The sequence below is a fragment of the Chaetura pelagica genome, unplaced genomic scaffold (genome assembly GCF_000747805.2).
Source record: "Chaetura pelagica isolate M959 unplaced genomic scaffold, ChaPel_1.0 scaffold249, whole genome shotgun sequence".
In the NCBI taxonomy this organism is placed as follows: Eukaryota; Metazoa; Chordata; class Aves; order Apodiformes; family Apodidae; genus Chaetura; species Chaetura pelagica.
In genome coordinates, this window is record NW_009954538.1 from 1,816,423 (window position 1) to 1,840,919 (window position 24,497).

General features: G+C 38.1%; 1 protein-coding gene across 2 annotated transcripts in view; it reads left to right on the plus strand.

Annotated features, from left to right (window-relative positions):
- The first annotated feature begins 392 nt into the window (after positions 1-392).
- Positions 393-24,497, plus strand: part of CIT (citron rho-interacting serine/threonine kinase) — a 68,099-nt gene continuing 43,994 nt past the window's right edge. For both annotated transcript variants that reach the window (XM_010004834.1, XM_010004835.1), the window contains exons 1-10: positions 393-488; positions 1,237-1,378; positions 2,583-2,758; positions 4,025-4,126; positions 4,823-4,965; positions 5,870-5,963; positions 7,285-7,488; positions 8,686-8,839; positions 16,132-16,312; positions 23,740-23,845. In XM_010004834.1, coding sequence (XP_010003136.1) covers positions 393-488; positions 1,237-1,378; positions 2,583-2,758; positions 4,025-4,126; positions 4,823-4,965; positions 5,870-5,963; positions 7,285-7,488; positions 8,686-8,839; positions 16,132-16,312; positions 23,740-23,845 — 1,398 coding nt within the window. The remainder of the gene's footprint in view (positions 489-1,236; positions 1,379-2,582; positions 2,759-4,024; positions 4,127-4,822; positions 4,966-5,869; positions 5,964-7,284; positions 7,489-8,685; positions 8,840-16,131; positions 16,313-23,739; positions 23,846-24,497) is intronic.

The window sequence follows — 24,497 nt, forward strand, 5'->3', positions numbered from 1 at the left end:
GGTTGGCTGCGGCCGCGGCGCGTCAGCGGAAGGGACGGTCTCCAGGCCGCGCCCCGGGCCCCGTTCAAACCTGGATGGCGGTAACGCGGGAAAAGCGGCGCGAGGTGGGGGAGAGGGGGTCCTTGAGCCACCAACGGTACCGCTCGGGGGGATCGGCATCGTCAGGGTTAATCTTCCGTCTGCAGCCTTTCCCCAAAACACCTCAGTTGCGGTGACGCTCCGGGGGCAGTTAAACTTGATAGTTCTAACACATTCTGCCCCTAAGAAAGTACTAGTTTTGCTGACGTTCGATCCCCCGCTTCCCCTTTGTCATTTCAAATCACCCATTCACATACCTCTGCTTTTCTTTTTTCTTTTTCAGGTGATCTGTTACACAAGATAATCTTGTCAAGATGTTGAAGTTTAAATGCAGTGCCCGGAATCCGGCAGAGGCAGGACCCATGGAGCCCATCCCCAGCCGGATTTCTCGGCTAAATCTGCTCTTTCAGGTAAAGAGCTTCTGGCCGGGGCTGGGCTGATCTCGGCTTTGTCTGTGTCTATACCCAGTGGATCAAAATAGAGTTTTGTTTCTTCATGTGGGCACCCAAAGCATGCCTGGGGGTCCTTTGAAGGAAGGGGTAAAAGAAGGGGCTGACTTATTGAAGTTCAAAGGGTGCATCTAGTTTTCACAAAGCTCAGTAGGTTGTAGCCAGTGTTGTGTCCATGTGCACCTGGTAATGTTACAGTCTGAGTGGATTTTCCTACATCAGGATGGAACCTTTTATTTTGTGTCCTGTCATCTGCAGTTTTTTCATGGGTGATGTAGCTGAGGGCTTGTCATGAGATGGATTTGCCAAACCAGCTGCTGTTTGTTCATCAGCTTTTCCTTCTAGAGCTCGTGTTGATACTGAGTGCTTTAACTATTTGTACCATGAAGCAAACCCCATAGTATGAAGAAAATAGCCAGTCAGATCAGAGCCATCAGGAGGGTGTAGATAGTTTCAAGAAAGCTGTCATTTGAACTTAAAAGTCTCCAAAGGATTGTTTTGTCTAAAAGTAAAACACCTGTAGCAACTATTGCAGATAGACATAGTGAGTTGATATATTTATCTCACACTTCAGTATCATTTGTCTATAATTTCTGAAGTAGTCGTTTTTAAATTGATAATATATAATCTGCTCTATACATATGTTATTGATTTGAGGCTTTTTATTGTTGTCTGAGACTCCATCTGCTGTTGCTTCTTTTTTTTCCAGGGGAAGCCACTCTTTGTGACTCAACAGCAGATGTCTCCTCTCTCCCGGGAAGGCATCCTTGATTCTTTATTCCTTCTTTTTGAAGAATGCAGAAACCCTGCTTTAATGAAAATTAAACATGTTGCCAACTTTGTCAAGAAGTGTAAGTTCGTTTAGACTAATTTTCAGGTGTTATTTTAAAAGATCTGAAGAATCTGAGTGTTTAAATAAAGCTTTAGTTGCTTTGATTCATTAATTATTGTAGCCTGGGACTTCAAGCATGTGACTTTTCGTGGGCATATTCCACATTGCAAAGAGGATCTTGACAATCTTAGGCTTTGCTCCAGTCCAAAAGTGTCATAGACACATGGCTTTTGAAGTGCTGTGACTTGAATATGCATCCTTCTTAGTCTGTACTATGAGTTTTCTTTGTAAGTGCCTGAGTTCAGCAGAGCTCTGAGCACACAAAATAGAAGGATGGCAGAAGCTGGGAGCAGGAAGTGACTTAGAGGCGTGAGAAAAAAACAAAACACAACAAAAACTAACCTAGAAAGGAACTTGGTAATCCATGGCTCTTTCAGCTTGCAGTGATCTTTTGGATTCCATGTGTTATCTGAATTTTTGACGTGTACCTTACAGTAATTCTGTGCTTCAGAAATGTAATTGCTGATGGAGGAAATACTTAACTGATGATGTGCTCATCAGTTTTTCTAGTGAGATATACTAGAACGCCCTGTGGTTAAAAGTAACTTCTCATACCCTCTATAGCTGTTCCATCCAACAGTTTCTAGATGCTATTAGTGGAGAGTAATTTTCTGCTAGTCTGAAGAATTTTTTAGAACAATCTACAGTGAGCAACTGATTATCACAGTGTGCTGGGCGAAACTAGTCAATGGGAAACTTGAACTGCGTATCTGAAATAAATGTCTATGCTTATTTGTTAGACAATAAACTAGTGCCTCCTACAGGCAGAGGAGAAAACCCTGAAACTGGCCTCGTAGAACTCGGCTGGGTAAAGGTCTCTTACTTAGAGAATACACTTTGTATTGGTAGAGGATAGTTGGAAAGAAATTAGAAACAAAAGAGGCTCCCAGCTTGTGGTGTTATGAATGGGACAGAATTATGGTTGCTATGGGAACTGTCTTAACATTTCCTGTATATACCATATTTCAGACTTAACTGTGTGTTAATACAGTCTTTTTCTAGTCCTTATGCATACTGATTTTTTTTTAAGAAGCACATTCTGGAATGTTTTAACATTTCTTGAGAGTCTGGAACTAAATATTGGGGAGTTTTTGTTCACCATTTTTGATGTTGTGCTTGTTATGAAATAAGTATATATAATGTTTGTAATTTTTTTTTTTTAGATGCAGAGACTATAACAGAATTAAGGGAACTGCAACCCAGTGTGAAGGATTTTGAAGTCAAGAGCGTGGTTGGCTGTGGTCACTTTGCAGATGTAAAAGTAGTAAGAGAGAAGGGTACTGGTGATGTATATGCTATGAAGGTGATGAGCAAGGAGTCCTTGTTGGCACAGGAGCATGTATGTATATTTTTCTGTTATGACAGTAGAATAATCAGTTATAAATTGTTGAACATTTCCTTTTTGTCACTACTATTCAAATTAAGTTAAAAATGTATCTTGAGAAAGATCATTCTACATTTAAAAGCCATGTTCATAGATTGGGTGAGGTGGCCCTTGTCTTAAAGAGTACTTACTAAGTTGTAAGACAAGGAAAAACAGGTGAAGAAAGTAGTGGGTCAGTATTGATCAGCTTGATGATGGCTGGAATTTTCTGGCAATCTATTCATTAAGGGTTTTTTTTTATTTTAAAGAGCAACGTAGAATGTCAAGAGTGGGTGTGAAGGCAAAGTGTGGTGACTGGATTTTTATGGAGAGCCTCTCACTAGCTTGAGAAATGTGTTACTTGAAAATTTTAAAAAGGAATAATGAAGGTTGTTACCATAGTTTGGTGAGAAAAAGAAGTTTATCTTTCACTGCCATGAGATGACAAGTAGGACAGAGATACTCCATGATAGACCTCATGAATTTTTGCAGCAATAGCTGCATCAGTTGTTCCCAACGTACAGTGCACTTAGGTTGCTCCTGAGATTTCCTAGCATTGTTTGTGGCTATCAGAAATTAAGATAAACCAAAATTAATCATACTATGGCATTGGTTGACAAAAAATAAGGTATGATACTACCCTCAGCGTGTCACTTGCTTAATCTTGTTGAGTGTGGGTGAAAGTGGGGAATGTTGATCTAAATTAACTTTGTAACTCTGTTATAAAATTAATTTCTTGTTGTCTGACTGCACATCTGAATAATTAAATAGTTGCTAGAGGATGATTTCAATAAAGCCTTGTATTTTAATACCTTACAATGAATTTATTGTTGAATTAACTACAAGATGCTACTCCATAATCGCTCTAGCAACTTTTCTGCTTGTCTGATTGTTTTGAGATGAGTTTTATTTGATTAAGGCCAGTCCAGATAAGGTCAACCAAGTCTGCAGTCCAGACTGGTAGATGCTTCACCAGGTCAAAGTGGGAAGCTGACCTTCCTTGCCTATTCCATTGAAAACCAGCTGGGCAACAGAAGGTGGGAGGGGAACAGAACACACAAGGGAGCAAAGTTACTTTTTTAAAGGTGCACAGCACAAGGAAATACCATTTAATATTTTCAGTGGAATTCTTTTGTGATGTTTGCCTTTGGCACAGACTCAATTTTTTCTAAAAGTGGGGGATTTTAATGTATTCTAACTCACATTCATCATGATAGAACCGAACGCTTCCTTTTTTCGTAGGTGTCATTTTTTGAGGAAGAACGCAGTATATTATCCCAGAGCACCAGCCCATGGATTCCACAGTTGCAATATGCATTTCAAGACAAGAAAAATCTCTACTTGGTAATGCCTAGTCTTTGTTTCTTTTATGTTGAACACTATGGCCATGTTTATGTTGAAGAACAATGTGGAGGTTGAAATATGCTCATCTTCTGTAAATATTAATAGAATCAGAAACATGGAATGGTTTGGGTTGGAAGGGATCTTAAAGATCATCCAATCCCCCTGCCTGGGCAGGGACACCTCCCACTAGACCAGGTTGCTCAGAGCCCAATCCAACCTCACCTTGAACACTTCCAGGGGTGGGGCAGCTACAGCTTCCCTGAGGAGTGGGCTAGTGTCTTACCACCCTCACACTAAAGAATTTCTTCCGAATATCCAATCTAAATCTCCCCTCTTCCAGTTTTAAACCATTCCCCCTTATCCTCTCACGACAAGCCCTTGACAAAAGTCCCTCCCCAGCTTTCCTGGAGCCCCTTCAGGCACTGGAAGGTGCTCTCAAGTCTTCCTGGAGCCTTCTCTTCCCCAGGATGAATACTCCCAACTCTTTCAGCCTGACTCCAGAGCAGAGCTGCTCCAGCCCTCTGATCATCTTCGTGGTCTCCTCTGGACTTTCTCCAGGAACTCCATGTCCTTCTTATGTTGGGGGGTCCAGAATTACCTGCTACTGTTAAATCATGATATGTGTCCAGTGTTATATGGAGGAGCTGTATCTTTTGTATGCATGAACTTTATCTGTTCCTTTAAAATTGTATGTAGGTTATGGAGTATCAGCCTGGAGGGGACTTACTGTCACTCTTAAACCGATACGAGGACCAACTAGATGAGACTATGGTGCAGTTTTATCTTGCTGAGTTGATTTTAGCCATTCACAGTGTCCATCAGATGGGTTATGTTCACCGGTAGGTAACAATTGCTTTGCATTGCGCACCATCAATATTTGATCAGTATCATTCCAGAAAAAGTGTTCTAGATCAATGAACTCTTGGCTTCCTCTTTAAAGGTGGTATTTTGCATGTTGTATCAGAGGAGAAAATTAGAAAATTAATCAGACCCCAACTATAATTGTAGCTAAAGGCATTAACTTTGATGTAAAGTTCAAACTTATATCAAGAAAGGAGGCGTAGTGAAAAGAAGCTGTAATGTTGCCCTATAAAAAATTACAATCTTTTCCAGAGATTGTTGCTGTCAGCACCAAGTAGTTCAGAAAGTTACTGTAATTGTTAAAGCTTGTTGTGTGCTGATTGGTGAACAGGGCAGTATAGGATGTTGAAGTAGTTAAAAATCACAGTTTTCTAAAGATCGTATCAAGGCTGGAATAATTTCACTGCATGCATTTAAAAATAATATTGGAGTTTAATACATTTATCCCATTCCAAGGCTTTGGAAATGTTATGAAGTATTTTATGTTCGAAGCAGCTGTGGTGGCTGCACTTGCAGCACAAGCTGTGGCTTTCTAATGCAAGGGAGCTGCCTGGATTTGGAAGCTGTACAGATCAAGTTGTGAGGGAATTTAGGAAGAAAGCCATGAAATACTTCACTGTGACTCAGTTACAGTGTCTTCAAGGTGTGAAACCACCTTCTCTTCCCATCTTCTGTCAATAATGATGAACTTCCAATGAAACAAGGAGGACTTGAATACTTTAAGACTTGCTTGGAAAAGAACAACTGTTGGACTCCCACTTGTTAAGTTTTTATGCAGTTGAGCACATGGTTGAGTGTAGCTGAACAGGGTTATCCTGTTTTCAAGATGTGGTAGTGGGAAATGGCATGGGAAGGTGCTGATTGCTTCCTTCTTGCTTCCAGAGATATCAAGCCAGAGAATGTTCTTATTGATCGAACAGGACACATCAAACTGGTGGACTTTGGGTCAGCTGCCAAAATGACAGTGAACAAGATGGTAATAACGTAGATTTAAACTTTCTCTATGGCTTGTTTATTTAGTCCAGTTAAAAAGGGAAAACTAACTTTGTATCTTCTTTAATTAAACCTTGTTCTTTTGCTTTCTTGTCCAATATGGAATCTATTCACAATTATATTTTTCCATTTATGAATTACTTTTAAAATATGAGCTGGATTATCTTTTGCAGCTCTTAGTAGATATATATTTGCTTATTAAGATTTTAATACACAGTAAGGTGAAGGCCAGCCTGCTGCCCTGCAATACAAAATCATACTTTTAGAGATCCTTACAGCTGCTCAATGCTGTGTTTAAAGAAGGCTGTGGACTTAAAATTGTTCATAATTGGCCTGAAAATGTTGATTGCTGTAACTAAGGTGGCATAGTTTTGAAGACTGAAATGAGCCACATTCCAGTGTTCTGCACTCAACAGAAAACACTATATTTTAAATATGTGAATCTGTTGCTTGTAAATGTAGGTAACTGAATACAATTCCAAGTGATAACTTGAAGTTAAAATATATCTAAGTGAGAACATGAAGTTCTGTACTAGATTCCTGCCTTGTTTTACACTTTTCATTTTTTCCTAGCATTGGCTTAGTTTTGTGACTCTTAATATTTTGGTTTGCCTGTTCTTCCCTTTTCACTGCTTCTCTGCATTGCATTTTTCTTTCATGTTATTTCTTCACATTATCTTTTCAGTCACCTTCAGGTTTGTGTATTAGTCTGCCTTCTGTTTTGTTTCATTCTTTATGCCAGTCAGTGTAAAAACGATTGCAGTTTTTGGCTTCTGAATTACTTCTTCCTAGCACTCCAGAAATTCAAATACTAGTACTTTGCTGACCATGAACACCAGGCAAATAAGGTAGGGACAATACAGAATGGAATAAGGGCAGGGAATATTTATGTCTAAATTTGACTATTTTTGAAATTTCACCTAGGATGTCCCTGCTAATACTAGTTGAAGCAGTAGTGCTAGAGTATGTATGCTGCTTAAAACATCAGTGTTTAGTAATTCTGTGCTTTCTAGAATACTGCTTTTCAACTTTAGCTGTTTGCTCTTTCTACTAACAGCTAGGTCTGATGATTTGACTCTATATCAAATAGGTTGCTTTCTGTTTATCAGCAGTTTTCTTAATCTTGCACTTTTTTTTTGCTTACCAGCCTTGCTTAAAATCACTTGCTTAAAATTCACTTGGAGGACTAAAAATTGTATTCCAATAAAGGGAAAAAAAAATTATTATTTTTTTTTTCATTACTAAGGTCACAGTGACCAGAAAGTGCTGTAATTTTTTTTCACTTGCTGTATCTTTGCTTCTAGGTAAATGCCAAGCTCCCTGTTGGCACACCTGACTACATGGCACCAGAAATGCTAACGGGGTTGAGTGGGGATGGCAAAGCTTCTTATGGTCCAGAATGTGACTGGTGGTCCCTGGGAGTCATTGCCTATGAAATGATTTATGGGAGATCTCCATTCACTGAAGGGACTTCAGCAAAAACTTTCAATAATATCATGAATTTCCAGGTAGAGAGAATTCATTCCATGATCTTGAGTAAAAAGGCTGTAACTTAGGATTATGTTTTTATAGCTGAGACACCTGTAAGATGCTTTTCTCTTAATTTGTTGTGTTCATCATATCTTTAGAACATATGCTTTATATTGGTTTTGTATGTCTTTGTATTGTAGATAGCCAGTTATTTTTTATAACAGGTGTCTGAAAGTAGCCATTTGCAGTACATGAACTAAAGAGATTTAGCTGTCTACTTTAGGCAATTATAATTGCAACATTTTACCAAAATAACATAGAAAAGGGATTGAAAGGATATGTGGATTGATAAAGTTTCTAAATCTAATTTTTTTCTGGACAGTGAAGATAAGGTCTTGCTATGAAGATATGCAGAAAGACTTGAGGATATTGAGTGTATGCAGGATTAAAAACATCATGTGAAATTTAGTGTAAATAAATTTAAATCAATCCATATAAAGGGAAAAGGACCCCAGCTTTTATTCAAAGGTGGGCTTAAGTAGAGTATCTTGATGTTATAATCTATGCAAATGTTAGTTTAGATCTTAGTAACAGGCCAAGAAGCAGCACATAGAATGGTAGGAGTTAGTAGGAAAGAAAAAGGAAAAATGTGTAGCTGGGAGGAAGTGAGCAAAGAATGGCTGCATATAACTTCTAATCTGGGAATTGAGGGCACCAAATGGAAGTAGGCAGCAATCACTGTGATACAAACCAAAAGGGATACTTCATATTGTACACTCCTGTGCTGGGGAGCTCTGTGCCATAAGTTTGCAAGTACTGGATGTCTGTGTTCAAGGAGTGACTAGAAAAATTCATGTAAGAGGGTTCCATTGAGATCTGGCAATTACAAAGACATCATCCCTCCTAGTTCAGCCACAAGTCATTGGAAATTTGGCAGAATTTTCTGGACAAATGTCTTGTTTTACTTTTCTGTATTTGTGTGTGTCATTGGCCATTGTTCAGTGTAAGATGGTGATCTGGGTCTACCATCTGTCTGATTGGGAATGGTTGTTCCTGTGTTCTTATCTTCAGTGCAGTGAATGCATATGAAAGTCTGTTTGGAAGAAAAGCACTTTTATTTATATGCTATAAATATTTATCCTTTGTGCCTGACATACCTCCGAATAATGAAGCTTGATCAGACTCTTCTGAGACTGTTTTGCTACTGAGCAGAAATCCTTTTCTTTCTAATGCAGAGATTTCTGAAGTTCCCAGATGATGTGAAAGTTAGTAGCGAATTTCTTGATCTGATCCAGAGCCTGCTTTGTGGCCAGAAGGAAAGACTGGGTTATGAGGGCCTCTGCTGCCACCCATTTTTCTCTAAAATTGACTGGAATAACATCCGTAACTGTAAGTAGAATAATACTGCATTTCTTCACAATTCCTGTTTTTTTGGGTAACATGAAAATGTGTACAATGTGAATATTTAAGTGTGTTTCATCTGAATAATTAATCATAATGAAAGAGGAGTCCTGAATCAGGTGTTTTTAACAAATAGTTAATTTTGGTTTTAGGATAGGATATGTTAACATCTCTTAGGTGCAGATTGTAAGGTAAGGTGAAGTTCAATATACTTCAGTATGAATTTCTGATGTAATTGCTGTATTATTGCAGGCACTAGACTGGGCAATCAAATGGTCCTTTCCATGTCCTCCCTCAGATGAAAATGCTTCAGTGTGTTCTTTCAGGCCTTTTCCAGCTCAATTTGCTTAATTTTTGCTTAATTTAATTACTTCTTGTTATATCTTTAGCTTTCTTTCATTGCTTGTGATTCAATTTCATTTGTGGCCATGGGGGTGTTTTTAGCTCCTGGAGGTGATAAAATGTCAGTGGTGATAGGGGCATTGGAGTTTTCCTAACAGTTAATGTAGCTAAATATATAACTAATTTTTTGGTCCAAAATCTGTTAATTCCACAAGCAATAGAATGAAACCAGTGAAACAGATAATAATAATTGTTTCTAATACTATGGAAGCAATGGAATTTAGTACTTGGAAGTACTGATGCACCAGCTTCATGGCAAAAGTGAATATTTCACGGGTTATCAATGATCTGTGTATGAGTGCCTGACTTGTGCTGGATGGTATATTAAATTATTTGGACTGTAGGATTATCTGGGCAAGGAACATATCTGCCTTATATTCTTTATCAAATATGCTGTAAGAGCAATGATTGTGTTCCATTTTCCATGATAAATTGCTAAGCCATACTTTTGATGAGTATCTCAGCACTTCAGCTGTCAGCTCCACAGAATGTTTACTCACTTTCCTGTTGATTCATTAATTTTCAACTTGTGGAGCTGCTATTCTGTTAAATTCCATTGTTTCTGCCCTTTGAGAGCCATTGAACCTTGAGTATTCCTTATCGATTTAGCATTAGTTTCCCAGCTCACTCTGCTTTCATTTCCTAGACCCCTGCCTAAGCCACCAGTGTCCTTTCTGAAATATTTGTATTGCATTTGTATCATGTTATTTCAGAACTGGAAAAAAAAAAAATGGCATGTGAGTGTATGTTTCTGTGGTGATTGTCTGTCCAGTATCCACAGAGCTACACAAGTTAATTGAGTGTTTTTCCACTTCATGTGACAGCAGTGATACTGATGCACAAGCTGGTAGTCAGCCCTGATGCTGTTACAGTGTTGAAATAACCATTCAGGATTTTTCAAAATCCCATTCTGCCTGCAGCTGGCCAGTGATTGCATCATCCCCTGGAATATCTGGCCTTGCCTACTGTGAAGATTCATGCAGTTTTGAACCTTGACTTGCTTGTTATGTCTCATACTCCATTAAAACCCACTGTAACTAGCACAAAACACAGCAGTCTTCTAGCTTTTAGTAGCAGATTCAATATGTCACCTAAAGCGTTGCTCTCTGCAGTGGTTCTCCATTTACTGGTTTATTCCAAGCAGTGTCCCTGTTGGGTTTGACCTGGGCTATCTAAAAGCTAAAGGTTTCTTTCTTGTCTTGACCTCTGCTGATAGTTGTGTTAAACTGGAGCAATGGCAGCCTGAGAAAATGCTTGAAGAGGTCATAGGATTTAAATTAAAGAAACTCACTCCTTTGAATTAACGTGGTCAAAGATTTTGGGGGTATGAAAGGTGGGACTTGATGATCATTAAAGGCGGTTTCCAACCTAAATGATTCTATGATTGTTAATTCTTTGTAAGCACAGTCAGATCTTCCTCTGTTCTATAAAAGCACTGATTTTATTTCTATTTCAGTCTGAGAAAGGTAGGAAAAAATTGGTACCCTTGCCTTGCAGGTATTTAAATCATCATGCTGGGAGCTCCAGGATAACCATTTTTAATGCACCAATTTTGTTTAAGAATGTGTCATTAAAGAGTTTTTCAGTGTTACATTTTGTTGTTATGGTAACCTATGAAATACTTGACTTTTCAGTAAACCCCTTCCCAAAAGAGATTTGCCTCTAAAAACGTTCCAAAAATTCCTTGGGTTCAAATGGCATCTGTCTGTAGAAGCAGCTCCAAAGTTACAGAAACATAATCCAACTATTAAAACTAAGGTCAGGTTTGACTGAATCTGTCTCACCCAGTGATATTGTACTGAAACTAATTTATAGATTCTACTCTCTGGTTTTTTTTATTTCTACTATTTAATGACTTCCAAAGCTTCTAAACCAACCACGCCTACCCCCCAACCAGACACCACCATGCTTCCCTCCACAAACAAGAGAAAACACAACTTACAAAAGACGGTGCTGTTGATTTACTTTACAGAATTTTATTAAAATATTCTGGAATTTATTTACCTAGAATAAACTTACTTCTCTCTGTGTTTCAGCTAAATGGAAAGTTGGTAACAGAAGTATTTTGAGTCCTTGATAAGTATATACCATCAGAGGTAGAGAATGGAGGAATGAGCTTTTGGCAACGAGGTTGCATTCTCTCTCTCTCTCTCTCTTTAATATTTTTATATATATATAAATAAAAATACATAAATATATCTATAAATTACATATATATTCTTTTATATATAATTTGGGATTTTGCTTATCACCTTATGTTATTTGAAATCCATAACTTATATCAGCTTTTAAATTTGGAACCAGAAGTTTGCCTGGCGAAGACAACTTTTCTTGTCATCTAAACCATACATATGCATAAAGCATAAAGAATCTTTCATTTTAAGAGTTGTTTTATAACTGCAATCTTAAGAGGTCTTGAAAATGGAATGGCATATTTGGACTTGCATAAGGAAATGACATACATAGAATAATTAATGTCTTGTGTAAACAAGACTTGAGAAAGTTTTGAAGACTGATTTTAAGGCTGTCTTCTGCTATTAAACGGGCAGGAACCCAAATCTCGTTATTCCTCAGTCCAAGACTCATCCTTTTAAACCCAAAGTCAGTCAGTATGTTACTAGTTAAACACTGAGATGTTTAATTTCAATTCTTGCCTTCAGAAAAGCCTGTTGACTTCTTTCTCTTAATGGAGATCACTTTCATGTCAGCTTGAAGATCCCTTTTATTAACAGAAATTTATGTGTTGGATCATTGTCTTAACAGAACAGAAAAGAGGTTAAGATAATATGTAGGTTGGTTAGAAATAGTATAATGCCTTTTTTAAAGTGGTCTTAGAGAAAATATCCTTAAATTGCATCACTCGGGCTTTCTATTTTTCTTTTGTAACACTTTACTCAAATAGGCCTCTTAAAGCCTGAGGAAGAGTAATGCCTAACGTACTAACAAGGCTGTGGGGATGCTTTTACTCTGAAAGTATATCTAGATCACCTTGTAGATAAAAACCCCATGTTTTTGTTCTTGAGAGATGTTCTGTATTTCCTTTACGTTACTTATTGCAGTTGTCTTTCTCTGTCCGAGGGAAATGCAGTTATGTCTTCTCTGAATTTGCATGAAAATATTTTGAAAGGATGGAGAAACCCAATAAGGCAATGTTCCTTCAGCTAGTGCAGAGTTTACAAAAAAAAAAGCTTCCTTCTATAAGTGACGTTTTATCTAATCTTAATGATAAACTGGTTAAAGTACTGCAGTGTGAGTGGTGGTTTTGGTGCTTGCTTTTTGCCTTTTTTTTTTTTTTTTAAACTTAGCAACCTACAACACCCCCTTTTCCTCTGAAAGTCATTCTTTGAAACAGATGGAAGAGGGTTACATCCTTCCACAAGTGGGGAGGTATCTAGGCAAGCAATTGGCTTTTTTAAAACATGCAGTTCTCTACAAGATACTTTAAATGGTAAACAGAATGGGTACCTTTGTGTGTAACATACCAAGGCAAAAAGAGGTCGTTATATCCAACCAGTTTCTACAAGCAGAAGCACTGAGTTTAATGTCTTTTTGAGTAATAGTTTTGCCTCCCTTTTGGGTTAGCCTGAAAAAAGTGCAAATTTTTCACCTTGTCAGATACTATGGCAAGGTTTTAACATTTAGTTCTCAGAGGCTTATCTTGACCTCTACTGAAGGATTCTTCCCTTTAAAGAAGCAACTGATAAGCACATAAATGAATTTATATTCACCAGTCTTCATCTTCTTCTGAAAAACTGTATTTGTGTGACAGTCCTCTGATTTTAAGCAAGAAATAATAATTTAACTACAGATTATGTCACCATGTGACCCACATTTGAGAACAAAATTGTTCATCTTGTTTTTAGCATATTTTTGCAAGACTGCTACATTTATTCTATGAATGTTTTGGAGATCAGATAAAGGACTCCATAGTCTTAAGAATAAAGGACTATGAGGAATCTACCAAATAATTAACAAATCCAGACAGGGTGGATCTAACTTACTTTTTTTTCTTAAAGATATTCTCTCATACTCCCAAGTGAGATTTTCTCCAATGTCCTGACATTTCTGAAAGTTTTGCTTTTATTTTTCAGTCACTGTTGACAGTTCAGAACTACTTAACATCTAGAGGTGTCTTTGTTGAGTGACTGTTCTAAGTTCCCTTTCTTAATACTAATGTTGTAACAAGGTTACACTGCAAAGTTGCAGAGGTTTTGAACTGTTAGTAATGGATTTTTAGTAAACTCAAAAGAGAGGGCAAATTATTTTTTCATTAATTTTTAATCTAGTGTTCAAAATTTCTCTTCATTCACATATTTTATTAAAAATTAGAGGAAATTGTAGTGTAAAATATTGTGCTTTTAAAATTAGTTTCCCACCAGTCCCAAAGGTTTGCTATGTCTCACATTCAGTTTTATCTTTTTGCATCCATTATTCTCCTGTTGAGTGCTTTTCATCTTTTTATGTGCATGCTGATCTTAGGCATGTTTAAATTATGCTTTCTTTTATGCATGTGGTTTGACTAGGAATTTTTATTGTTGGTAACACGGAAGACTTTCTTTTTACTTCAAAGGCTTGAAGATGACTTAGGATCTCAGCTAATTTCTGGTGAGAAGTAAGGCACTAGATCTCTCAAAGGTTAATTCATCTCAAACTCTGAGGAGTATGTAACAAGGTTGTTTTACCATTATAAAAAGGCAGCTATGTAGGTTTTGCTACCTCTTTAAGAAGGATTCTAGACTTCCTCAGAGTGAGTAATTTGCTGTTTTCTCTATTGACTTCACTTCACAGACAGTGTCTGTCTTCAAAGACAATGTTAAAAACCCCAGAACAACCCCTTCCTGTAAGAGGATGAGCAAAAATTTTTCAGCAGAGGTCCTAAATGAAAAATATTAATTCTTGAAGCTATCCTCCTCTGCTCCAAATTAACTGTAACTTTGGGCTTGTATTTTCATTGAAGATTATATACTTACAAACTGTTTAATCTTGTTTCTCTGTTTATCATGATTAAGGGCATATGAAAGAGTAGCTGGATATTATCCTGAGATTAAGAGAATAGTTAAAAAAATACAGATCCTAATCAACAATCTGTATTCCAAAATTATGTTTACAGTACATAAAAGTCAGCATTATGTTGGATCTAAATTTATATTAGAACCAATAAAATAGCAAAAATTAATAAATTCATTATATTGACAGAAAACTTAAACGTTCTGGAGCCAGTAAGTAAAACTGCTTACTACAGATCCTATTTAATTTGTATATTTTCCCTATTTATCTCATTCTGATGTACTTGGAACTGCAGTATGTGAGCAGCATCCTATCTGCTTCATGGAGTTTCTTCTCACTTCCTTGCTTGGGAGCAGTGTCAGAATGGCTCCTTGGGGAGCTGCTCCCAGAGCCTGCAGCTGTGGTTGGGATTCAGCAGTTTATACAGACAGATAATTTTTTTTTTTTTAGCTGTTACTGTTCATCTGATGGGTAGTTTAAGCTTTCATTTATCTAGAGAAAGAAGAGTTAAAAGCGAGCTGTGAAAGCCTTTGGCAACCTAGAGGGAGCTAGCAAGCTCCTGCCGTGACTCATTCTGCCTGTGTCAGTCAGATCAGCATCAGCATCTGTCACGACTGCAGGCAGGTAGGGTTAAACTCCGAGCATGCAGGGAGAGAGGAGCAGGGAGCCTGCACTGCAGGGGTTGTAATGTTCGTTCCCGGTTCTTCCGTTCTCATCAGCCCTTCAGCTACAGGAGATCCGTACTGGATCCATGGTAACGTGTTTAGCACACTACACACTTCCATCAGCTTCTGACAATGGGCTGTGTTCTAGTTGTTGACTGAAGAGCTGTCTCCTTTATAGACCAAAAAAGGGATTAGTAGTTTTGCAGTGAGTGAGGACCTAGGTGATGAATAAATAAATAAGTATCTTAGGAAAAGTGATTTAATGAGGTAGGAATTGCACAGCAGGCTTTTGCATTCATTGCTTTCACACACATAGCCAAGCCAGCAGGTACCTTGGGTGCTGCACATCATTGAGAAGAACTTGTTCTTTTGTTCTGTTGGCTAATTACACTGAAGCCAATGTGAGAAAATAAGCTGAAATTAAACAACTGCTTAACAAGTTAAGTCGTACCAATTTAGAAATTACAGTAAGGAATACATTGTAATTCCTGCTATTTATACCTCCTTTCAGAGCTGATTGTATCAGAGCCAGACTGCAGTGGTGTCCTGAGAAGAGTTCCAGATCTTTAGCAAGCTCTTTAAAGAAATAAAGCCTTATTGATATTTCTTCCCTTCCTAAAGACCAATTAGTTTCTAGTAGCTATATTTGATTAGCATCTTCCAGGAGAAAGATCAGTTTGGTGTTGATTAGAAGCCCATGCTGGGAAGATTCTGGGTGATATTAATGGGTAGATATATCCCTCATCTGACTAGCAAAGGATCAGGCTACATTGTCATGTAGTGTCACTGATTGGATATGTTGGACACATTTTCTTTTCCCATCAGAACTGAATTACTTTTAGCTGTATTACAGTAATTATTTTCTTAGTCTGATGCTTTGATTTGATTCAGTGTATGTGTTAAAAAACCCCTACATCCTAACCTGAAAAAAAACCCTCAAAAAACCCAACAATCTGAGATCTCCAACCTAAACCCCAGTTTGATCAGTGTGGGAGACATTCTGCCTGCAGAGTGGTAGCCATGTTGGTACCTTGAGGGTTAATCTCTTGTTGCTGTAATACGATTTGAGAGCAGCAGCTCAGTCTGCTTGTGTTAGCAAGATTAAAAGCAGGAGCTGCAGTGCCATTGCAAGCACTGAATGAGCGGGACTGTTGCAGAGTGAACTGTAGCTGAATTTTGTCTTTTCTTCATGCTTTTTTCCACCAGCTCCTCCCCCCTTCGTTCCTACTCTCAAGTCTGATGATGACACCTCAAATTTTGATGAACCTGAGAAGAATTCGCGGGTTTTATCCTCTACGCGCCAGTTGAACCCAGCAGGCTTCTCAGGGGAAGATCTGCCGTTTGTGGGGTTCTCATTCAGCAAGGCATTAGGGATCCTCAGATCAGAGTAAGTAGGAATTATTGCCTAGGTGGCTAGGACTGTTGGAAAAATGGAAAGGTTTGTTACAGTAAGGATGGTGTATTTATGTGTGGGGAAAAGCTGTTTTGACTGACCTGTACTTTGCTTTAGGGAAGCTGCCAGATTCTGGCTTGATCTGTTGCTGCTGTGGCTTGTGCATGTCCTGCTGTTCTGTGATTATTTCTGGGATGAGGGGGAGGGAAAGAAATGGACAGATTGATTCTAAAATGGTTATTTCTAAAATTGCTGTTCAAATACTTTGAATTAGTTGTTGCTGTTAAGTAGGGAGCCCTAAGTGATTGCATTTCTGGTACTGCAGATCCCTGAAAGAAGGAGAATACTGAGGAGTTCAGAGGTGGAAAAGAGGGGGTGTTATCTTACTGGGTTAGAGAGTGGGCACCAAGTGCTGGGGATGTATGAGGCTGAACCAGTGATCCACAGAAATGGAGCTCCACTAATCTGGGAATGTGCAGTAATGGGTCAGTGAATGAGAGAGGAGCTTCACAGCAGCTGACTGTGTGCTGGTCAAGTTAAATACAAAGACTGCTGTATTGTGTTTGGAGAAACTGGAGATTCACATCAAGTATGCAGGATATCTGTATGTGGAGGGAGTAAAGATCTAGAAAAAATGAGTTTCAATTGAAAGAAAACAGCCTTCCATGGGAACAGTGTCAGAGAAATGGGAGAATATAAATAGTATGGTATAAACCATTTGGTGTGGTGGGTGGTTAGCTTCTGATGACAGACCTATTGAAAAAGTATTAGTGCAGTATGTTGAGAAGTCCTTAGCTCAGTATTATGAGGCCTCTCAGGAGTGCCATGTCTTCAAGCTGGGTTAGTGACTCAATGCACTAAGGCACTGTGGTTTTGTGTCAACCATTGTTCATTACTGCTAGTTAGTTCCCTTAAGGGACTTAATTGTCAACCTGTCTTAATGAAGTTATAATTTTTTGTTATAACTGGTTTTGATAGTTGCTTTGCAGTAAGCATGTAACCAAATCTGGTGCTCCTGTTGACAGCTTTGATCTTGCTCACGCTGTGAATCAAGGTTATAGGATGGCAGTGGCAGTAATAAAAAGGGAATCTTTGGTTGTTCCTCCTCAGCAGAGTTGCTTTTGTGGCAAAAGAGGAAGGAAGGGAGAGGACATAACAACCAAAAAAGTATTCTTTTGGTGAAATGATCTAATATTGTCAGCAGAATTAGAAAAATAGAATATATTATATTAGATACCTGGGGTTAAAATCTGTATTGAAGTGAAATAACTTATGGTTATCTTTTCTGCATGAGGAATTGCAATCCATCTATCAAGGCTACATGACTGTTCATGTAAGAGTCAGAAGAGGCTCAACAGTGATCATAAATGTATGGTAAAAATGTGTTTGTAATCGAGGCCCAGGACTAGACCTGAAAAGGAGCATGAGGTAAAGTCTCAGAACAGTGGTGTTACGGTGCTGGAGGCTGAAGGCTGAAAAGTAATATAGCTATAGCAAAATGATTGATGTACTTTATTTGTGGAGCTGGTACTGAAAATGTGTATTGAAGTTATATTTGAATTTTAGTGATAGATGAGAAGGGGTATAGCAAAAGACTATGGAGATTAATGTTATCTGGAGATATTTTGACTGAAGTAAAATTTCTTCTTGATCTGGCCCTTTTTTTTCCTGAGCTGGAACAGAAAGACATCACATACTTTATTTTCCCCAAAATAATTTTAATATCAGTACATCTTAGTGATTTCTTTTTTTGAATGAGATCTTGATAAATGAACTTTGCTATTTTTAGTAGTAAATACTTGCATTTTGTTCTAAGAAGGTGATTTAAATATGGCAAGGAGTATATGGAGATTTGGAACTATCTGTATTTAAAAAATGCAGTGGCTAGTTTATTCTCAATATCACTGCAACACTGAGTCATAAAGATAACTTCTTATTTATAAAATATTGTGTGGTGTATGTTTTACATGGGGAAATAAAGTATTCTTTCTGTCCACACTAGCTTGAATAAAAAATTCTATATGGGGAAGAGAACAGAAAATGGGGGGGTAGGCTTATCTGTTACGTATCTTGGGATGTCTTGTTTGGAAGGACTGAAGTCATACAGTTCATTGCTCCAGAATTTTTCTTCTTAAAATCTTCCCTCTGAAAGTCTAACCCTTATGGTTGCTAAGCAATGCAGATCTGTGCTCCTGTGTCTGCAGCACGATAGCTCTAATGCCCCTACTGCTGCTCATAGTTAGGCCAGGCAACTGCAGAGTGCCATTAACAAGGTCCTTGAAACTTTCATTACTTTTAATTTGAGGGCTGTCAAGCTATGAAGTTTATGGTTATATTCCTGCCCTTGTTCCCTGGACAGTAGGAAGTCGAGGAAGTTGTAGCTAGGAATTTCAAATACTTAAAAGGCAGTTTAAAAAAATTGGATAGAAGAAACATAAACGAAATTCTCTTTTTCCATTCATTCATTCTCCCAGCCAGTTAGGGCTAGAAGGGTTCACCCATGTCCCTTAGACCTGTTGCCAGAAAAGATCTAGTCAGTGTGTAGTTTAGAAGGGTCAATAGAATTAAAATGTTCTCTATATTTCCCCATACCATGAGTTGTGGGAAGAATTTGTGACTCTATAACAAAAGTAAGATTTAACAAAAGAGAAAAGGCATGGCAATAATGTGTCATAGAAAGCAATGAGGAGAAATCAAGGACATTGCTTATGTCATAGGTTCCTGTGATAGCAAAGTGTTGGTTAAATAAATCTCCTGTATGATTCTAAGAACTGCAATCTGGCTGCAGGAAGGGCCAGCTAACACTTTCTCCCATCATGGCCTCTGAATTCTTGAAATGGGGGAGAAATGCCTGTCCAGTTGCATACCTGGCTGCTGGTTTGGCTGCAAGTGTGTGACTGTGACAAGGTAGCAGGCAACTAGAGTTTAATTCCATTAAAAGCGAGCCCCACCTTACTTCTGTCCCTAGCTGTGGCTGATCTCCAGTGCTTTGAACAAGTGAAAAAATTGCTTAGATGCCAGAAATATGCATCAAGTGGTGAAAGAAAATTGTTTTTGTCCTTTGCAGGTCACTAGCAGAAACCCTAAGGCATAAGATAAATACATTATAAATCTAGGGCTAGCCAGATACACCAAAATACCTAATAAAAAAACCCACAAAACAAAACAACCCCACTAATAGAATATACTGAAATACCTAATAAAAATAAATACCTAATTAAAAATAGTTTATGGTATAAATTCTTGCCTGCCTCTGTCCTTTCCTAGAGTAAGGAGCTAAAGGGGCTTGCATATTTATGATGCAAAACTTAGCTTAATACAAAATACTTGCTAAACCAGAACCTAGAGATATAATCAAACTCACAGCAGACAGTGGGGTCTAGTACATGTTCTCTCTTGTTGATACAGGTGTTTGTTGGTTGGTTTGTTTTTTTTTTAATTAGCATAATATAATAAATGTAATCCTACTAATTATTGCATTTTGGTCTGTGAGGCTTTGGTAGATGGTCTAGATCTTTTCTGTAAATTCCTAAGAAGTGGTATTTTTCAGATTTCTTCTTTTTTATTTAAAAATTTTAAAATTTTCTGTGGAATCATGATTGTCAGTATAAAATACTGATTGTTCAAATGGGCCATTCTTCCAAAAAGAAGGGCTACTGGTTTCTTCCAACAGTTTGTCGAGTTCCGGTAAACTCTTTCACCAAAGATAGCTGAAAGAGGAAGCAGAGGATGAGCACACCAAAAATATGCTGAGCTTCAGCTAGCTCTATTCACAGATTGATGGTATCACTGTTTGGTTTTGGTTGGGTTTTTTTTAGGCCTGAGCAAGCACTTAGGAGGGGGCGGAAGGTACAGATGAGTATAATTCTAAAAAAAATAGACCATGAGGGACGGGGGATGAGATTAGAGGCATGTTGTGTGGGGGCCAGGATTAGGACAGATGGTGTCGATCCTTGTGAGAAGGAAGCAGCACAGGTGAGTTGGGGGTTCATGAGAGTGGCATAAAAGGACAAAGGCAGGTATGAGGTACAAGAGAGGTTAAGATACGAGTTTGATACCCCAGAATCATCTTGCAGCTTTTCCCATATTGATACTTTTTTCTTCTTCATCTCAGCCACGTTAAGAGTGGAGGAACTTTTACACAACCAGCACCATTTCTGATAGTGCTGTTGGCTGAAGCTGTTGCTGATCTGTCTGTGAAATCACTAGATAGTCAGCTGTAGGTTAACTTGTTTTTGAGTCATGCAGGCAGTGCTTCTTTTGAAAGTAAATTGGCACCATTTTGATATTTTTCTTCTTCATCTCAGCCACGTTAAGAGTGGAGGAACTTTTACACAACCAGCACCATTTCTGATAGTGCTGTTGGCTGAAGCTGTTGCTGATCTGTCTGTGAAATCACTAGATAGTCAGCTGTAGGTTAACTTGTTTTTGAGTCATGCAGGCAGTGCTTCTTTTGAAAGTAAATTGGCACAGCTAGTGCTGTCAGTGCTTAGTACTAGAGACTTGACTTTGGCTTTTTAAATCTTTTATTGCAATTTCCTTGGTGATATATGCTGGTTACCTTTTGTTAATCTTATTTTCATACTTCAGAGGAAACAGCAGAAACTGCTCTGTTGTGCTAAGAGAATTGATCCAGATGTAGCAGTTAATTAAATGAAATATTCTGAGATGGAACCAACCTGAATGATAGCTTTGCATCATGGCTTCTGATGTTGGATTGTATGTTTTTAATTTCTGAGATGATGCTGACAGAGGAAGAATATAAGTGCCTCAGCAACGTGGGTATTCTCCACCTTGTCATGCTGTGTTGAGAGCTTTTATCACCATGACAAGACTTACTGGATTAGTCAGTATTCAGTTTCTCTTGATTTCCACTTTCTGCCCCCTTTCTTTTACTCTGAAGGTTGTATGGGTGTTCATGAAGTTGTTCTAACAGAATTTGTACCCAAGAAAAGAATTACTGGGGAAGGACGTCTCTTAAAACTGTGTGTCCCGTGCCATCTGAAATTGCCTCATTTGGGGATAAGATGTACTGTTTCCAAGGCGAGAAAACCATTGTGGCACCAAGAAAACCATTGTGGCACCAATTTTTGAGGAATTTCTTCATTCCTTTGGGCAGAGACGAGGAAGAAGGATTGTAGTTCTAGTTCTGTTGGCTTCTGTTTCCTCACAAAACTGACACCGACCCTGAGGAGCTGCTCCCTCTACAGTCACCTCATGAAATTCAGACTTGGGTCAGTGTGAGCCTCCTGTGCTCTGTCCCATCCCTATGCCAGCTCCTGCTTTGCAGAGCTCTGGATCTTCTTGCCTGAACATCCTGTCAGTTTCTGTGTTGCAGTCCCTATGGATGCTCTAAGCTGGCTTGCTAGGAGAAATTTTTGAAATGCAAAATGGTGCCTGCAGTATTAGGCTCTGATTCTTTTCATAGCAAACAAATAAGCAAAAATAGCAAATAACATCAGCCCCTTTGGGGAAGGGAAATGCAAGCAGCAAATAAAAACAGGTCTGTGAGAACTGCCTAGAGTTTTCTTAGGTAATGCTACAGATTTGAAAAGAATGAAAGTAAAAAGGTGATGGCTAATGTTGAAATTATTATTAAAGAAAAATAAAGTAATTGTTTTAGCCAGTACAGTTCAGAGTTGTAAGGCTAAATTTTTTCTTACAAAAATATTTTCAGGCTTGTCTCAGTACACATTTGCAGCTATTCAGATATATTTGATTAACATTTTAAAGCAGATTCCGTAGCTTCTTTTTTAGTTAATGTGAGGTTTTAATTTGTATTTTTAGACTGCTTTTCTCAACGATTCATTTTTAGCCTTGTTTGTACACCCAGCTGTTATAGGATTCAATATGCATCTTTCTCAGCCTTTTCTCTGTAGGAGTATAGACATGCTTCATAAATGGATTTTTAAATATGATAATCTGATGCATTGGATTGATTAGACCAGGACTAAAGGAATGGTTTAAAAAGCATTCACTTTTCACATTTGTTTTTTATTGAGCCCTGATCATATCTGTATTGCTGACAGGTATTGCTTCTAAGTTTTTCCATGTCAGGTTTCTGAAGAAATATTAATATTTGACCTTTCAAGGCAGAATTGATGGATTTTGCTCTGTTTGTTTGCTAACATCAAAACAGACTGCTTAAGGTGATAATATTGCAGATCTGTTTTGACACATATATGTTGCTGCAGCATTTTCATGAAAGTTCATGTCTCTTTTTTTTGTGACTATCTCCTGCATGTCTGTTTGGATTAAGGAGTAGTTTTTTTCTCAGAAAATGGTGGTGATGGAATCAAACTTTCCTTGGTGTTAAGAAGAAACTGTGCTGCTGTGTGTGGGTGTGTGGCTGTATGCAGAGAGCTGCTCAGAGCTCATGTCTCTCCATGGGGATAACTGGCTGCATACCAAACTGTGGCCAGGAGAAGCAGAAAGCAATGTGTGGGCAGACTAGGATCTTTTATTAGCAGCTTCATTGTACTTTTGTGTTTCCACCTATCAGTTAATACGAGTTCCCTCATTAATTGTTTAAATATCTAGTTTGAATCATTTTATGTGAGGAAGAAGGTGATTTTAGAAATTGTTTTGATTCATGTACTTAATTTTTTGTTGCAAATTACAATTAAGGCTGCAAAGCACTAAAAATATGCTGCAAAACATAGAGTGGCTTCCTTATTCTAGACTGAATTTAGATTAACAGAAATAGTAAAGTTAAGTGTTGACCCAAATTAGGTAGAAAGCTGAAGAACATGTAAATATTTTCCCCAGCTTTCTGGAGTCACTTTGGAATAGTTCAGTGAAGTTGTGTCTTACAAAAGAAATCATCTACAAGTGGAACTCTGAAGTTCTGCAGTGTGACTAATCATATTGCTATTGATTGAGTTTGTAGGAATTGTCTGAATTGGGTTAGGGAAGTTTCAGTTCAATTTTGATTCACAGAAGATAACTAAGGATATTAATTTTTTTCTTCCTATGGTGCAGATTGTTACATGTTTAAGTTTTTAATGCTTTTGTACTTTGATGGTAATTTCACAACCTGTATTAAAATTAAGTACAAAATAAAAAGCAACTCTGTGAAAATCTGTTACCATTCCAAATGTTTACTTATGCTTTTTGTTTCACATCTGAATCTGTACAAGTAATGCAGTAATGTTGCTGTCATTTACTGTTTTACACTCTGACATAAAAGTCACTGATGAAAAATATTGATATTGTAACTAAGAAGTGCACATGGATTATTTAATAATGAGATACTGTCATCAGTATGTTTGATCTGAAATGATGGCTGTTAAACTGTGATGGCTGTACCCTTCTTTTGTCCTGGTATAATTAAGTACCCAGTGACTTTACCAAGGCTGCATAAAAGCAGATTTCTCTGCCTTTTGCCTATATTCATCTGCTGTTTGGCTTTGCTCTTTTAGATCTGTTTTTTCAAGTGTGGATTCTCCAGCCAAAGTCAGCTCCATGGAAAAGAAACTACTTCTCAAGAGCAAAGAGCTCCAAGAGGCCCAGGACAAGTGTCACAAGGTATTTATTTATGCGAGTGGCCATCTCCGTTGCTTCAGGAATCTGCAACCACTCTATGTCCAGGGATCTGTCAGATGCTGCTGACCATCCAGACTCCTGGTGGGCAAAGTGCTTTTCCTTCAGTGAGGTGGCTTCCTGTCCAGTACAAAGGGCGATGAATTTAGGCCATTCTGTTGCTCTAGATACTTTTATCTTAACAAGAAGTGGCTCTGGATTTTAAACAGTCCTTTTCTCAGCGTGACACAGACAACTGCTTCTCCTGCAGGCCCTGCCTCTTCACCATACCCACAGTTACAGCAGTACCATTCTGAGCTTCTCTTCCTAAGTCATCAGCTTCTACTTACCTAACTCTGGTCACGTCACTGCTTATGGTGAACATCTTAAAACAGTTGCTGTGCTCCAATAAAGGGAACCTGGTGGAGTCTTTCAAAACTTAACTGCTTGTTTGAGACTTTTTTTGAGAGTTTGATTACTTTTTCTCCCTGCTCTGTTCTGGATTTGACCATTTGCTCCTGACAAATGGGGGGAAATCGTCTTCTGGTCCAGCATGGATTTGGGATAAGGTTAAAGTGACCCTTCTCTGCAAGTCAGGTGAAAAATGGTTGTGTCTTCTTTGCTAACTGGGGTTCGAAGAATGACTGAATATGAACAA